We start from the raw sequence: 16,772 nt of genomic DNA, 5'->3' as shown, positions 1-16,772 counted from the left end.
TGCGAGACGGTTCAAGCTGAATTTTCCAACCCCAGGAAGGGCGCAGCACTGCAGGAATGGTGCTAACTACACCGCGGCCGAACCCTGCGGCTCTAGCAAGGCAGACAATCCCTTTTCTTCTCTGTTCGAGTTTGAGAACTGCTCTTCTCTCCCTTGCGCGGGAGCCTCAGCGCGCCGAGGCGAAGGCGGGCTTTGTTGCCAGGCGACAGCTGAGTGTTGTGCTGAGTGGCTGCTCCAGTAACCAATAGCACGCCGACGGGGGCGGAGCCAGCTGGGTCCCGTGCGGCAGCGGCCGGGTTGCAGGTTCGTGGACCCCGAGTTGGGGGAGGGGTGCGGGAGGTCTTGGGGGGTACTAGGTGTATGGGGGGGCACCCTGGGCGCGGTGGGCACTGGACGTCGGACCAGGCTTCCCAGACTCTGTACTTAAAGTTGCCGGCGGGCTGGAGTGGGGAGGAGATGGCGGAGGGCGGTGCGCCGGGGCGAGGGTCACAGCCCGGCCTTGCCCCGGCCCCCGACGCCGCGGCGCCCAGGAAGCCCTCCTGCTGGTCACGTCAGGTGGCCAGTGGGGAGGGCTAGCCATGCGCTGGGCCCTGGTGGTCAGGAGGCCCTGGGATCCCGCGGCCCGGCCCCCGGGCCCAGCCCCCCGCTGCCCGGCCCAGTCCAGCCCGGCCCGCAGGCTGAGGGGCTGCGCGTGCCGGGCCGTGCGGTGACCGCCTCCCTCGCGTCTCTCTTGCAGGCGTCCGGACCTGCCGATCTGGCCGGCCTGATAAGCATGAAGGTCCTGTGCTTGGTGGCCGTGGTCGGCTGTTTGCTGGTGCCCCCAGCTCAAGCCAACAAGGTGAGGGGGCAGAACCCTTCCTGCCTCGCCCTCGCCCCCAGGGCTTCCAGGGAGGATATGCCTGGAGGGGCTGCAGGCTGCAAGTGGAGGGAGGATTTGGGGTGTCGTGCCCAGTGTATGGGTGCTGCTCTAAGTGACCTGTAGGGATGGACTTCCGGCATGGAGGTGGCTGGCGGGTAGGATATTGAGTTCTTTACCCACAGTTTTTGATGCCGTGACTTGCACCTGGGTAAAGTTGTGAGTGTCCTTGCCGCACCGCTGGGGATGGTCAGCCACACCGTGGTGCACATATGGCCTGGAAGTGAAGCCTTGTGTCGAACCCCGTGAAGCCATGGGGTCCTCAGGTATCTGGAGGGGCAGATGACCTGCAGTCCACTTGTGGAGTATTTCCATCTGAAAGCCCCTAGGATCTTGAGCCATTGACATAGAGGGTTTGTTTACATTCCCTCTTAGGAAATCTTGTTTAGGATAAGAACTCCTTGGGCTGCTGCCTCTTGCTGCTGGGCTCCCCATGTGTTCGTGACCCAGGACCTTGGAGATGGGGTTAGCCTCGTGGATGGAGGTGCCAGGGTGTCGCTTGTCTTGCTGCTCATCTTCAGCCCCTGGACGTGGGGAATGGCAGCCTTTGGTAGCTTGCTGTGGACCACACAGAAGTGGCCACATGCCCTCTCCACCAGGAAGTCCCAGCTGAACGCGGGCAGTCACGTGACGACACAGGTGCCTTCCCTTCCAGAGCTCTGAAGACATCCGCTGCAAGTGCATCTGTCCCCCGTACAGGAACATCAGCGGGCACATTTACAACCAGAATGTGTCTCAGAAGGACTGGTAAGGCGCTGCTGACGGGCTGGCCCTGGGGTGTCCCTTAGGGTGGTCGGACCCCTGCAGGGGACACTTGCTCTCCCCTCGCTGGGAAGAGCCTTGCTGTGGAATCACTTATCCTTGGTTGGTTGTGACTGTAACCCCACCATGTACACCTGAGGGGTTCCTGACCAGGGCATCAGTTTCGCTGTTGGCTTTGGATTTGAGACTTTAATGATGTGCACTATAGCACAGAAGCTGGGAGAGGTGGGTGTGATGGTCTCCTTCTGAAGGGTATTGGGTCGGTAGGCTCTATTCCCATTTCATGCGTGGAGAGACTGAGGCCTACAGAAGCAATTGAAGGGATTTATCCACTTCCGGGAGCCTCGCTTTGCTATGATTTGGTTCAGCTTGGTGAAGGCAAGCTTAGGCACTTGGTCCTGCAAGGGACGACTCGAGGAGCTAGAGATGGCCTCAAGTGGACAGGACCAGGGCTGTGGGGAGGGCCGGCTGCCAGGGGAGGCATCCCCCACTGCTGTGAGTGGTTTCCACAGTGCGTGGGCTGAGGCATCTGAGCACAGACTCCTTGTCAAAGAGCTCAGCCGGGAAGGCAGACCTGGGTTTGTACTGCACTTGCTGGGCATGTGCTAGATCCTCGGGCAAGCTTTGTGAAGAAAACCTGGGCAAGGTGGTGGCAGCCTCCTTAGGTGCCCGGGATGCCCTTGACCCAGTGAAGCATTTTGAAGCTAGCGCTATGTCCAACTCCAAGCAGTTGCAGTTGGTCACATGTACTCCGCAGCCACCCTTCCAGGCTTCAGATCCGGCTTCAAATTCGGCTTTGCCCCTTGGGAACCACGTGAAATACTTTGTTGCCAGCAAGCTTTGATTTCCTTATCTTTCAAATAAATGAGAACTAGAATGGAGGCAAGATATGGAGTGTGTATGTGTGCAGTCACACGCAGCCATATACAATGCAGACACTCCACACACAGCCGTGCACAATGCAGACGCTCCCCAACGTACAGTGAAGTGATGTCCCCAAAAGCCTTTGATAGCTTGAAAATATTGTACACTGAAGCATGCCTTGGTCACAGTGAATCGACACAGCACGTCTGCTTAGGGACATGGGACACAGGCGAGTGGGAGTTGTTGGCCCTCACCACAGCTGGGCCGTCTGGGAGCTGTGGCTCCCACCCCTGTCTGGCTGCAGTTGGAAAGTAGAGGAAGTCGAGACCACCTGTAACAACAGCTTTGTTGGTGACATATAAATGCTTCCCAGTCACAGCGTGATTAACAACGCGTGAGCTGGGGGCAGCAGAGTCAGCGCCACGCTTAGCCTGCAGCCTGGGAAAACAGTGGCTTTCCCCAAATCCAAAACAGCAGACTTTCCTGCTCTTTCTTCCGCCTGTCCTGATGACCCACAGGGCGTGAGGCCCGGGTTGTTATTTAGATGGCATGGTGTAGAGGGGCTGACTTAATCCTCTTGTAATAGGGTGTATTGCATGCTCCTGTGGGTTGTCAGCATATAACCCACGGCCTGAAGACCCCCGCATGGTTGGCTACAGTCCTGTCCAGATGTGCCTGGCTGTACTGCCTCCACATCCTCTGATGCCCCTAGAAGTCAGAATTCTGGGCTGCTGGCCAACAGCCTTGTATGCCCAGACCCTCTAGACAGTTCCACGAAGGGTGATGTGTGTGAGGGCTGCAGGCCGGGAGGTGAGGCTCCAAGATGCCAGGAGTCTGTCAGACTTACCAGGCCTGGGTCAGCTCAGGCTTTCTGGGGCCTTGGGGTTGGTTCCTGCTCCACGACCTCCAGACTCTTAGCATCTCAGGGCCACTTTGGGTTTTCAGGTCACTGCCACATTGTCACTCTGGTGACATATGTGGTCCCCTGCAGGGCAGCAGTGGCCGTGTCCCCTTGGTGACATGGGGTGAAGCCAGAACCCTCAGAGTCGCAGGCCTCAGGCTCAGTGGCCTCTGTTGCTGGTCTTCTCTGCGTCTGTCCAGTTGGCCCCTGGGCTGCTGGTATTCTGCCATCTAGTGTTGAAGATATGTATCTGCACTGTAGAGGAAGGCAGAAAACACTGGGCCCCTTGTGAAGCTGCCAGGGTACAGTGGAGACCTAGGGTCTGGCCCAGCCTCAGTTGCTGGTCCGCCTAAGGAGTGAACCAGAGGATGGAACCTCTCTCTTCATCTCTCCCTTTCTCACTCTGCCTTTCATCTAAAAACATAGTCTAAAAATCTATTTCCTTGAAAGGCTGTTGGGATTCGACTTGATAAAACAGCAGCCGTCTTGCTCTTTCGGTGACCCTGCTGGTCATCCCAGGCCTGGCGGGAACCCCGAAGACGACCAGCTGCTCACTCTGCAGCTCCCATCTGAGTGTCTCTTAGGACAGTTCACACCTTGGCAAGGTCCAGAAGACTTTTTTTTTTTTTCCTTTAAAGATTTATTTATTTGAAAGACAGTATGACAAAGAGGGCAAGACAGAGAGATTTCTGATCCACTGGATCACTGACCCACATGGCCGCAATGGCCAGGTCTGGGTCAGGCTGAAGTCAGGAGCCTGGAACTCCCTCCCAGTCACTTGGGCTGTCAGTAGCTGCATTTTTAGACGCATTAGCAGGGAGCTGGACTGGAAGTAGAGTGGCCGGGCATGAGCACTCATGTGTGGTGGTGGTGTCACTGGCGTTAGTTCAGCTCCCTGCCACACACAGTGCTGGCCCCTACATAAATATGGACGGTAATACCAACCCCTCTACAGACAGAAACTGTTGAGGAAGCACGAAACGTGTGAAGCCCAAACCAGGATTGTTGTGGCTGGGAGGCAGGGAGAAGCAACCTTGGCCCCTCTGGCTCCTGCACAGGGACCCCCTGCCTCCCCAAAAGGCACCTCTAGTAAGGTCAGGCCATGCTTGTAAGTGTGGAAGCCAAGGCGCGGTGGGGTTAAGCCCACTCCCTGCGGACACAGCAGGTTGAAGAGCACATGTGGCCAAGCTCCCCTTGTGCTCCTCCCTGACCCCTCGAGTCCCACAGGTCCCAGAGGCCGAGAAGGGAGACGCCAGGAAGGACCTTGTTGGTTCCTAGAAGAGCCAGAGGCAACTCCATCCTTTACTCCTTAGAGCTGTTATCTTGAGGAACAGGACCCTGATTTGGAAACCGGGTCAACCCTTTCCAGCCGCACCCTATTGTGGCCTTGTGGGAAATCTACTGACACTTCGCACACACCCAAGTCACCTTTCAAAGCCAGGACCCCTAAGGGGTTGTGGGTATGGCTCAGCCAGAGAGCAGGCTGGGTGGGAGACCCTCAGGATAGGAGAAGAGCTTCGTTAGCCCCACCCTGGGGTGTTGGGGATGCACTGTCTGGTTTTGAGCCTTATGCTGATGAGAGCAGGGTTCTGCTGTGGTGAGGCTCCTTGGTGGAGGTGCGCTGGTGGTGGTAGGCCAGGTATGCAGTTCCAGGGAGGGGCAGTGGGGACCCCGGAACCGGCATGGGAGGCGGCAGGACAGGGAGCAGAGCTGAGAGTGAAAACATGGCAGAGATGCCTGCCCTGAGGGTGGGACCAGCCAGCGGGGTGGATGGCAGAGGTATACTCTCTGCCCCTGGGGAGGACAGCTGGTGAGCCTGTGTGGGACTGGGTGAGCCTGTGCAGGACTGGAGAGGTGAGGGTGTCTCTTTGAGACTTTCAGATTGGACCTTATAGGGCTAATGTGAGGGTCAGCTCACGGGAGCACTGAGAGTGGAGATTGAGAGTCCAGCCCATGCCACCTCCAAGTTGGAGCTTTGGGAACAGGGCATGCGCGGCATGGGGCTTAGTGGTGGGGTCCCCTGTGTGGGGAGCCAATGGCCAGTTCAGTGGCGATAGAGATGGTGGGCTGTGGAGTTTTGCCTGACACTTCTCCCCCAAACCCTGCCCCCCCCCCGCTCCTCATGGCCCTGCTGTCTGTGTTGCAGCAACTGCCTGCATGTGGTGGAGCCCATGCCGGTGCCGGGGCACGACGTGGAAGCCTACTGCCTGTTGTGTGAGTGCAAGTACGAGGAGCGCAGCACCACCACCATCAAGGTAGCCCCCAGCCCCTGCACCTGCAGGCCAGGTTTCTTCTGGAATATTCCAAGTGGCTGAGCCAGGCCTCTGAGCTCCTAGGCTGGTCTGTTACAGACGTGGGGACCCACTTCCTGTAGTCAGAGCTGGCTCCCGACTCTCACCCTCCCCAATAGGGAACTGTTGGGGGTCTCCCTCTCCCTTCCAGCTGTGCCTTGAGGAACTGTGGGGGTCTCTTTCCCCTCCAGCTGTGCCTTGAGGAGCTGTAGGAGTCTCTCTCTCTATCTCTATCTCTCTCCCATCCAGCTGTGCCCTGGGGAGCTGTGGGGTGGTCTCCCTCTTTCCTCCAGCTATGCCTTGAGGAGTTGTGGGGGTCTCTTTCCCCTCCAGCTGCGCTTTGGGAAGCTATGGGATTATCTCTCCTGTCCAGCTGTGCCTTCTGCCCCTTCTTTTCAGGGAGAGAGCTGTGCTCACCGCTGTCCTCTCCCTTCCTGCTGCAGGGAGCTGCAGCCCCTGTCCCCCAGCTGTCGCCCACTCTGGGCTCACAGTGCCAAGGAGCTACTTGTCCTCTGCCCGCAGTCCCCCCGCCCCACACAGCCCGCTGTCTCCTCTCTGAACTTGCTCCCACTGTCCCAATTCTTGGGACCAAAGTCTAGAAAGCTTCAGTTCAGTGCACAGACAGGTTAACAGGGAAGTGACTCCGCGGCGTGGGGACCTCAGGAGGCTCCCGAGTCAGCAGGCTTCTGTCCGGTTCTTACCCAAGGGGTTCTTCCTTTCTGGGGTACAGCCTGAGGTCTTATCATTCATCCTGTGTAGAGCATCCTGAATGCTACTGGCTTAGCCAGGGAGGAAGCCAATCCAGTTGAACTTGGCTGTTGACTGGACTGGATACAAAACTTGAAAGTCCCAAGTTCCCATCCTCTCCTTCCTTTCCCCTGCCACCCCTCCTCCCCCTCCCCCCAGCCCAGGGCTCGGGCAGGAGGCAGTGGCCAGGCATGGTGGAGGTCAGCACAGTGTCTGAGGTGGAGGCAGCAACATGGGGCTAGGTCATGGCTTTGCCTCTCCCCATCTGCACTTTCTGGGCTGGGTGATTGCAGGCCCTTTTCTCAGTGAGTGTGGGTGTACCCACAGGCTCATGGAGGTGATCCTGTGGTCCGGGTAACTGGGCTGTGTTACCAACCCCATTACAGAGAGTCAGGTACTGCTTGCTTGCTTGCTTGCTTGCTTGCTTGCTTAGAGGGTCCTACCTTACAGCTGCTCTGCACACCTCAAACTCTGACCCACCAAATGGGTCTTGTCTTTAAGATAAACACCCATGGGGATGCTGTTGTTGTGGGAGGTGGGGAATGGCCTGCCACTGCCTGTTGGGCAGCCTCAGCCAGTGGCGGAGTCCCTTACCCATGTGTTCAGCTCCATTGTGCAGGGGTGCCTGGCACCATATCCATTCTGTCTGCATGTGGTCCCTGAACCTGCTGGCCCGGGCACCCTCTGACTGGCCTCTACTCTCGCTATCACCAGCTGCTGGCTTCTGTTCCAGTCCTTGTCCCTGATGGCTTTCCTGCCTTCCCTTGTGAGCCCCAGTCTCTAGCTGCGGCATCCTACTGCCATCCCAGGAAGCCTAGCACATGCCTCACTGTTCTTGGGGAGCCCTCTTGGCCAGGGTTACCTCCTAGTCCTGCCTCAGGGTAGCTTTGGGGTCACCACCAGGTGGCACAGAGCGGAAGGGCCTTGGGTTCCTGGCCCCTAGCAGGTGTATTCACAGAGCACTTGGGACTGCCCCTAGGTCATCATCGTCATCTACCTGTCCGTGGTTGGGGCCCTCCTTCTCTACATGGCCTTCCTGATGCTGGTGGATCCTCTAATCCGGAAACCGGACGCGTACACTGAGCGGCTACACAACGAGGAGGAAAATGAGGTAGTCATGCCCCAAGCCCCACTCTGTGAGCCCCCAGGGCCAAGCGTGGAGAGCGTTACCCAAGCTTGGGAGGGGTCACCCTCGTGCTCCAGTGTCCTCCACCCGACCCCGACTCAGCAGGGACTCCCCTTGGCCTTGAGTTGAAGTGGTGATGACCCAGTATTTTGCCAGTGTCCCTGCATGAGCTGGGAGCTGTGCCTCCTGTTAGACATATACACGCACTAGTGCAGGCACTAGGGTGGCTTGGCGGGGAACTTGGGAGCGGTGGGTTCTGAGATCACATAAATATCTGTGAAGCTCTTGGACAAGGTAGGCATGGCCTTGGGGCCTTGCAGGGTAAGCCAGGACCTCAAGAGCAAAGGGGGAGCCGGGTAGATGTTGATGGGAGTGACGTTGCCATGGCTACGTGAGGACCTCTGGGCAAGCAGGGGTAGCTGGGGAGGAGCTGCAAGGGCAGGAATGTCCAGGGAGCTTCTTGGTTTTCTCAGATGGGGAGCTCCTGGCTTCTAGATTTATTCAGAGGAAGGTGGGGACTCGCTGGCCCCAGACCCCCTGCAGGCCCCGTGGAAGCATGGGCAAAGGTAGGTGAGCTGCTGGTCGCGCTCATGCCAGGCCCAGCACACTGATGGCCACTCCCCACCCTTCTCCCATCATCCTCCAGTTTTGCCCAGTATTGCAGAGAGGAGCCACCTTTGTTGGCGGAGCTGGGGAGGAGGGCGTCTCCTAGGCAGTGGTGACCACATAGCCCCACGTGTGCCCCAAACCCTCCCAGTCACACTCACCACAGCTGGCCAGATGCATGACAGCAGGGATGCGGGTCTGAAGCAGGGGCCTGACTCCCACCACTTCCTCCTCAGGAGACACAACACACTGTGTTCCTGGGCTGTGTCCGGAGGCCCTTGCTGCTCCCTGGATGGAGTGAGGGCAGCAGGGAGCGAGCTCATGCACTGGTGGTGGGGAAGTGGCTCTACCATGGAAGAAATAAAAGAGCAGTGGAGGGGCCTGCAAGCCCGGTGATGGCTCCAGGGGCAGACTTCCTGCCGACAACACAGCCTGTGCAGTTGTGTGTTGGAGGTCAATAGAGGTAGCCTGGCCTTGGCTGAGCTAGCTCCAGGCAGTCAGAGTTCAGAGTTCCCCAAGTCCTTGACTGGAGGGGGACAAGGGGTGTGTGTGTGTGCGCACTGCCCAGTTGCAATGCATCTGGGCTGACATGAGCAGGGGCCAGGGCAGGGGAGGAAGGGAAGCAACAGCTGCCTGCCTTGGTATGTGCCCAGGCTGCCCTAGCCTCCTGCTGACAAGGGTTTGGCCGGAGGTGGAGTGGAGGGTGTGAGGCTGGTCCCAGGAGCCAGGGAACTGGCGGTGCTGGCGTTGGCAGTTGGGTGGTCTGCATCCAAGAGGAAGCCTCGCCTGCCTACCTGGTGATTAATGCGGAGTAATAGCAGCTCTGATAGGGGAGGGGCGTCGCCACCAAGCCTGCGGCGATTAGGGCGCGGCGCTAATTGCAGCCCTGAGTGGGGGCGTCCCTGAGAGCCCATGATTACAAGCCCCTGCTGCCATTTCGCCGGAATGTGTGGCTCTCGGGCACGGCCTTGTGGCTCCTGGCGTCCTGGGTGTGGAGCCAGGGGCGGGCAGCCTGTCGGGTAAGGGTGCTCCTCACCTGGAGTCTGGCTGTGGGAGGGGCCCCAGGGGTGGAAGGAGGGGTTGGAGCCCGCCATCCTACTTGTGGAGGCTGAAGCAGAGTCAGAGGGTTTGGCTTGGGAGGCAGGAATGATGGGGTAAGGCCGCTGTCCAGCCATGCTGAATGGGACACACGTGCTGCTAGGGCCGTGGGCTGTCCCAGGCAGTGCTGGCAATTCCAGGCTCAGTGCCCTGGAGACTGGCATGGATATGGTGGCCCCCTGCCTCCCACCCCAGGGTCACGCCTTTGTGGGGCAACAGTGGGTGGATGAGGACGCTGGACACCCCTGTGCACCATTCATCCCTGGGGTTCCATCTGGGCTCCTGATGGCTACAGGGCTTGCATATGAACACAACCCAGACCTTGCATCTGCCCTGGACTTCAGCTACCTGAAACACAAGGGTCCTTCCTATGTGACCTCAGGAAGGAAGGCTGCCTGGCAGAGGCAACGCCAAGCAGGAGGATGGGCAGGCTGTCACCTTCCAAAGATGCCTGGGAGGGATAGTTCACTAGTTTACTGGGCCACTTCAGTCAATGTGCGAGGGGCAGGGCCACCTGAGCAAGCAGCAACTGAGAAAGAGTGGGCCCCCAGGACCTGGCAGGGTTTAGTCTTCTTCCTAAGACCAAGAAAGCCAGGGCGAGGTTTCCCAGCCTTGGCACCCTTGGAGGGAGAACCTCGGTGCTGGCACCGCGATGCAGTGGGCTAAGCCTTCCATACCAGAGTGCCTGTGCGAGTGAGTCCTGCATGCTCCATTTCCTGTCCAGCTCCCTGCTGATGTACCTGGGAAAGGAGTTCCAGGCTCCTGGCTTCAGCCTGGCCCGACCCTGAGGGGTGGACTGAGATGGAAGTTCTCTTTTTCTCTTTCTTTCTCTCTTTCACTCTGCCTTTCAAATAAATAAATAAAATAAAGACCCTGCAGGCCCTAAGGCCTCCCAGCGCTGCCCTCCCCCTCCACCCTGAGTCAGGGACCCAAGCTGAGCTGTGGTGGTCAGAGCACCTCTGGGCCCCATTTCCTAAGGCCAAGAGCACCCCTGCCCTGAGGCTGGGGGCCCAGGAGAGGAGGGGGCGGTGGGGGTCCGTGGCGGGAGATGAAAGCCTCCAGCGCAAGCTTTGAAGGCCCTGGCAGAGCCCTGGTGGGCGCGGCTGCGGGGGCGCTGCCTCTTGGGATTCCAGCGGCATTAGGGCTAATCCCCAGGCTCAGACGCCCTTTGAAAGGAGGAAGCGGGCCTGTTTGCTGCGACAGAAATGGCAAACAGAGCCGTGTCAGGTGTACGGGGCTGGCCCCCTTTGAAGAGTGGCGAGTGAGGGCCCCTGAGATTGGGATGGGGGTCCTCAGGCCCTCGCCCCTGAGTGGGGGCATACAGGGGAATCGAGGCAAGGTGATGGGTAGCAGGCCCTCCCTCATGCATCTATGGGGAAGAGAGAGGACACAGGGACCTGCAGCCCTGGGAAGTACAAAGGACCAGGACAATGAGGGTGACCAGTGTCCTTCCTTCTCCCTGAGTGCAGGTGTGGGATTCTGCAGACATTTCTATAACATCCCTCAAGGACAGCACCGTGTGTAGTCATTGAGAAAGGGGCTTCAGGCCCCTCACCCAGACTCCACCCCCGATTCCCCTCAAGGGCCTGGCCTTGTGCTTGGCCTGAGTCTGGAGTAGATGGAATGGCTCTTAGCTCAGCCCCACCACAGTGCTGTGTGAGCGCCTTCTAAGTGCTCATCCACCCTTCGCAGTCTGGTAGGGCTTGCAGGGGAGCTGGGGAAAATGGAAAGTGCAGCAGCATGATGTGACCCCTGGGCAAGGTGACAGGCAGCCAGGGTCAGAGCTAACCTTGGGCTGATACAGAGCAGCCGCATCGCTGCTTTGCATGAAGGCCCTACTTGCCTGCCTGGCCACGCTCCCCACCCCAGGATTGGGGACAAGGACCGAAGGCCAGCTGCAAGAGGGCAGAGCTCCGGCTTAGCCACTTGGGTGTCAGGGTCTTCCCAGCGTCGGGAAGGAGGCTTTCCCTGGGCCTCCACAGGCACTTGGCTGTGCTCTGACCTGGAGAGCAGTTGTGGCCCGCACTTTGGCAGGCCTGTGGTTCCCGCACAGAGGACACCAGTAGAGCAGATGGGTGCGAGGCCTGGCCCTTGCCCTGCCGCCACACTGCTGCGGAGCTGGCAGATACAGCTGCCCACACAGGGACTGTTGGCTAAGGCTGCACGTGATGGAAACAGATGAGACTGCCACACTGTGCCTTCTGCCTGCTCCTTAATGCCTGCTGTCGGCTCTCACTGGCACTGCTCCATGAGAGGCTGTCCCAGGATGCAGAGGGCTCATGGAGGACAGGGCAGGGGCCCCGATGGCCCTCCGAATCGGGATGGCTGAGTAAGGAAGATCAGCTTGGCTGAGGCCAGTCCACAGTGCTGCACATGCCCACGTGGCCCAGCTGAACCCTGAGATGGGACTGTCCGCCACAGACAGCACTTCTGTCCTGACCCCCACCTTGTAGAACCGCCTAGGGTTTGTGGGGGGTGGAGAGTGGATAATTAGCACTACTGTATGATTAAGGAGATGCTGTTTCAATCTCTGCCTCAGGATGGAAGAATAGGTCCTGAGAGTCCCGTAACTGGCCCAAAGTCACCCACCCAGCTAGGGTCAGAGCCAAGATTCAAAGCCAGGATGGTTTGGTTTTAAACATTGTGCTAAACTGCCAGGGGAGGAGCCAACCAAACATCTCTTCTCTCCTGCTGCTGCCTGGTATCTGGTATACCAGGGGCTGCAGGATGTGTGTGAGAAATGGAAGCAAAAGACAGCGTCTGTCCTGCGGCAGGAAAGTTGGAAGTCCTTGTGTCTGCCGGTGTATGTATTTCCGTGACCATCTAAAGGTCTGCCTGCTATTTAGCTTCACTCTACCCCTTTGCTCACTAGGAACCAGTGTCTTGTGGGTCACAAGCCTTTGAGTCATGAAATGAAATTGGGGATTTTAGCAAAATGGAAGTGTGTGTGTGCATACTGGGTAGATTTATTAAATTGAAGTTTTGGGGCGAATGGAGTGACTTGTCCAGGGCCACATAGCCAAGGTCTTGCCCTGTCCTTCCAGCCCCTGCTGTGCTGCCTGTGGTAGTATCACAGATGGACCCCAGGGGTGTCTGAGGCTACAGGGAACAGGTACTTCTTGGGGCACAGCTTGGAACCCAGGAGACCTCCAGGAGCCAGCCTTCCTCCGAGCTCAGTGCGCCCCCTGCCCAACACTGCCTGCACCTGCCTCTCGGGTAGGGTCTGGTCCCGTAAGGACAGAAGAAGCCTTCCCCAGGGGACCCCGGCTTCCCTACCTCCTTTACCCTGGAGATGAGCAGTCACAGGAGACTTTCCCTGACGCCTCGCCTGGCCTCCTTTGCAGGGCCAGCCCCTTCCTTGTCTTGCTTACCCTCCCCTCTCGCCCGCACCCCTCCTGCCTGCGCAGCCTGGCAGGTGTGAGGCGACAGAAGCCGCGCCAGCTCAGGGGCGTTCGAAGCTAAGTTGCATTTACTGGGCGGCTCTGGGCTTAGAGGGGATCGCTAATCCCTTAAGAGACGAGTGGCAGGAGATGAGAGGCAGAGAGAGCCAGGGAGGAAATCCCCATGGGGGGTGGGCCTGGCCCTCGGCATTCATCCCTCCCACCCCAAAGATCAGCTTGGGGTCTCTCAGGAAATGCACAAAGGCACGGAGGTGCTAATTAGGGGAGGATGCTCCTGACAAGAGGCAGGTCTGGGGGGGGGGGCGTGCCAAGCAGGAGGCAGAACAGGTCCTAAAATGCCAGTGCAGAGGTCCAGCTCCAAGTTTCCCTCCCTGAGCAGGCCCCTCCCATTTGGGTCAGGTGGCTGGAGCCCATCCTGGGGCATCCTGCCTTTCCCCTGGGCAGTGGTGGGCGGGCGGCATCACAGTGTGTTGGCTTGTGGCCTTAGCCCAAAGTCCCCTGCTGAAAAGCCTCCACTCTTTAGTCCTCTCGGGAGGCAGAAATGGGCCTGCAACCATGTTGCAGGAACAGGGACCCTGCAGGCTGCTCTGGCAGGTCCTGCAGGTGACAAGGCCAGGTCCTCTAGGGTGTCCCCAGCCTGCTGGAAGCTCCGAGTCCTCCTGCACCTAGAGCCAGCCGTACCAGAACTGCCCCTTTCTTTCCTTCCTGCTGCAGGACGCCCGCTCTATGGCTGCAGTCGCTGCATCCCTCGGGGGCCCCCGGGCCAACACGGTGCTGGAGCGCGTGGAAGGGGCCCAGCAGCGGTGGAAGCTGCAGGTGCAGGAACAGCGCAAGACGGTCTTCGATCGGCACAAGATGCTCAGCTAAAAGGGCGCCGGGGACTCCAAGACCCAAGGCTGTGCTGCCCACTGGACGGAGTCGGGGACCACATGCATCCCTGTGTCGACACAGGGCCATTCTTTCCCGAAGCCTCCCTCTGGCAGCCTGTGGTACTTGTCCTACTTCTTCCTCTAAAAATGCAGGACTCTGCTGTTTTAACCAGGGAACACGATGGTACAGGGACAGTTTCAGATCTCTAGTCTCCCCAGGTCTATGGGGGTGAGGTGGTGAGGCCAGCAGCGGGAAAGCTGTGCCATCTTGGAGTTGGTCTTAGGACTGAATGGCATCTCTCCTGGCTGCACCCTCTCCACCCTTCCACCTCCAAGTCCTGGGGATGTGCGTCCTCAGAAGAAGGCGCTGGGGCATCCAACACTCCGGGTTGAAGGAAGCACAGCCCAGCATTCAGCAAGGTCCCCCTCCTGCTGTGTCCTGTACCAGCCCTCAAGAACAGCCCAGACCCCTCTGGAGACTCCTGGGAGCTTGGGGCTCCTCCCCTTGCAAGGGATGTGGCAATGCCCATGCATTCCTGCTCACCCTGCCACCTGCCCCACCTGTCCCCAGTGTCTACAGTTGCCAAGCCACACTGGGGAGAGAGACAGGACACAGGAGGCTCCCGTCCTCGGTGACACCATTAGTCCCCGAGTTTGATTGGACCACTGCATGGAGAGAAAGGTCTGTCCTTCTGTTGTCTGTCAATCAAAGCCATCATTAAATTGTTTGAGTTCTCTTTCTCCCCATGGGAATTGCCGTGCCTGATGTCACCTTGATGTCCCACAGTCTGCCGGAGTCCAGCTCCAGCTGAGTTCGGAACTCGTGAAGGGTGCGTGGATGAGGCGCAAAGGGGAAAGAAAAACGGACCACTAGGATTTCATGATCATAATGGACAATGCACGAAAGCTGTCCGCTTTATTTATACAAAATCAGTCAAACTCTGGCTCAGACTTTTTACATCATGGTCAAGTGGGTTTTTCTAAGGATAATTCTGCCATTTGTTTTACCTAAAAACAATAGAAGTTCCTGCTACAATTCTTATCCTACAACTCAATCTTGTATCAAAGAAAAGGGGAACCTAAAGATCAAGGAAAGAATGAAACCCTAAATATAGGTCCCTTGATTAGCATAAGGTCAATGGAAACTGCCAAGACAGTAGGAATAATAGAAGGCCCTTTTGCAAGACATTTTTATTAACATTAACCTCCAAGCTCACATTGACTAAAAGGCCAGCCTCACAGTAGCAAACAATGCCTGGATGGATTAGAATTCTTCCACAGGGTGGTCCAGTGTCCATGCAAAAAAAGGTGGAAGGTTGTAGAGATGTCCGCTGGGCCCTGCCAAATAGCGGGAAGTTCCTTGCGGCCCTGCCTGCAATGGAACAATACTCTTCACACCTTTGTGTCCCCCACACCCACTGCATGGACCCCAACAACAGTCAATGGTGCTCATTGCGAGACACCCAGGATCCCCAAGGGAGGGCAGCAGGCATCAAGAGGACAGCCACCCCAAGGAGCCTGGCACTGAGTCAGCTCCATAGCATGATGAGCAGGGTGTGGGCAGACCCAACCAGAATGAGGGTCTGTCCTCAAGGATTGTTCCCATGCACAAGCACCACACTGGGTTCTTGGTGAGGGCTGGGAGCTGAAGGGACCCCTTGGAGCTCTTGTTTTTTCTGAAGTTCAGAGCCAAGGATGAGGTGTTAGAGGGGATGGGAAGAGGGCACGTGCTGAGGAGGCTTCCTAGATGCCAGGGAAGGACACTGCTGAGCAAACTGTGGGCTCCTGGGCTCATGTACACATGTACATAGTTGCCAGGGTGTTAGTGCCAGGATTTCCCCGACAGGTACACAGGTCATTCTGTGCAAGGTGGGGCCAGAGGGACCTGAGCTGACAACATCTGTGCCCTGTAGAGCACTCAGCATCCCCTGGGGCCACACACTGCCTGAGAACTGCTGTGGCCACTTTGTTCTTTCATGATGGGGATGCTCTTGTAAGAGGCAGGTGAGCAGGTGCAGAACCTCATGAGCAACCGTGCCAGCAAGATGCATCTGGCAGGACCAGATGTCCCTGTGAGATCACACTGCCCAGGGACACCAAGAGCTGCTTCTACAGACAACCCCAGCCAGGCCCTGGGTCAGCTGTGAAGCAAACAACCAGCTAATTAAGAATGAGCCCATGTGTGGAAAATGGCCATTCTACACAAGGATTCAACGGCAACCAAACACTCAAGAGGCCTCAACTTCACAGACACACACATAGACACAAAATCTGAGCTCCAGAAAGTTCCAGAATGCACCTCATTATCTTCCTATGCATCCCAAAAGGACAGGCCCCCGAACAAGGGCAAGGAGGCTGCCTGCTGTTGGGTCGCAGGGACAGCAGTGTCTGACCTACCTCTTCCCCTCCGTGGCGCTTCCTGTGTGGCTGGCCACACTCAGGAATGCCCTCAGTCCACCAAGAGCAATGACAGGTTGGGTGTGGCCCTGAGCAGTAGGATCTCAGAATTGGTCTGCACCACTGGAGGCTGGCACAGTTTCCTCAGGTGGGCAGGTGGACCTGTCTCATCATGCCCCCTCACTCTTCACCCTGAGGAACTTCCTTTTTCTGGCATCCATCCTTACCCAGCTGCCCCAGCCCCACTTCACTGCTCCCCCGGGTTGCTCAAACAGCCGTGGAGGCCGAGTGGTATCCTTCCCTTGCCATGGGGACCGGTGTGTTTCCTGGGACTCCCTCCTCTTTCCTACTGCCTGGAGAAGCCTGAGGCTACCAGGCACAGCTCTCTGCTGCAGGGACATTTCCCTTGTTCCCACCTGGCACGACTTCCCTGTGGCCCCTGCTGCTCCAAGCCAAACTAGGAGGAAACTCCCATCATCTCCATCGTTGCTCCATTCTCCACCCCGCTCCTCAGCCTGTAAAAAGAACCTTCCACAGGCTGCAAGCTACCTGTGGCCGCGGTGGAATCTCCCAGGCCTCACCTGCCATTGCACACTGCTCACCACTCTACTCCATGCCCTATGCGGGCTGACCTCACCCTCCCAGCTTCCCCCACATAGTTCTCAGCCTGTCAGGGCATTGCCTGTCTGCTGCACTTAACCCTGCAGGAAGGTCTGCTGCTTGTCCCCAGGCATCTGGATTCTGACCACCCTCTCCCATCTCCCCCAAGTGCAGCTGCCCTTGCTCAGCTGGCC

The 16,772-nt window shown here is 58.0% G+C and overlaps 1 protein-coding gene across 1 annotated transcript; it reads left to right on the top strand.

Moving 5' to 3' along the window:
- Positions 1–249: 249 nt before the first annotated feature.
- Positions 250–14,334, top strand: TMEM9 (transmembrane protein 9). Its single transcript, XM_040985429.1, has 6 exons — positions 250–303; positions 737–838; positions 1,572–1,663; positions 5,590–5,698; positions 7,461–7,592; positions 13,427–14,334. The coding sequence occupies exons 2-6, from the start codon at positions 773–775 to the stop codon at positions 13,577–13,579; spliced, it is 552 nt and encodes a 183-aa protein (XP_040841363.1). The 5' UTR covers positions 250–303; positions 737–772; the 3' UTR covers positions 13,580–14,334.
- Positions 14,335–16,772: the final 2,438 nt, after the last annotated feature.

Source organism: Ochotona curzoniae, unplaced genomic scaffold, assembly GCF_017591425.1.
Source record: "Ochotona curzoniae isolate NIBS_2020 unplaced genomic scaffold, NIBS_Ocur_1.0 contig_430, whole genome shotgun sequence".
In the NCBI taxonomy this organism is placed as follows: domain Eukaryota; kingdom Metazoa; phylum Chordata; class Mammalia; order Lagomorpha; family Ochotonidae; genus Ochotona; species Ochotona curzoniae.
The sequence above is the reverse complement of the archived record's forward strand: the minus strand, read 5'-3'. Positions and strand labels throughout refer to the sequence as shown.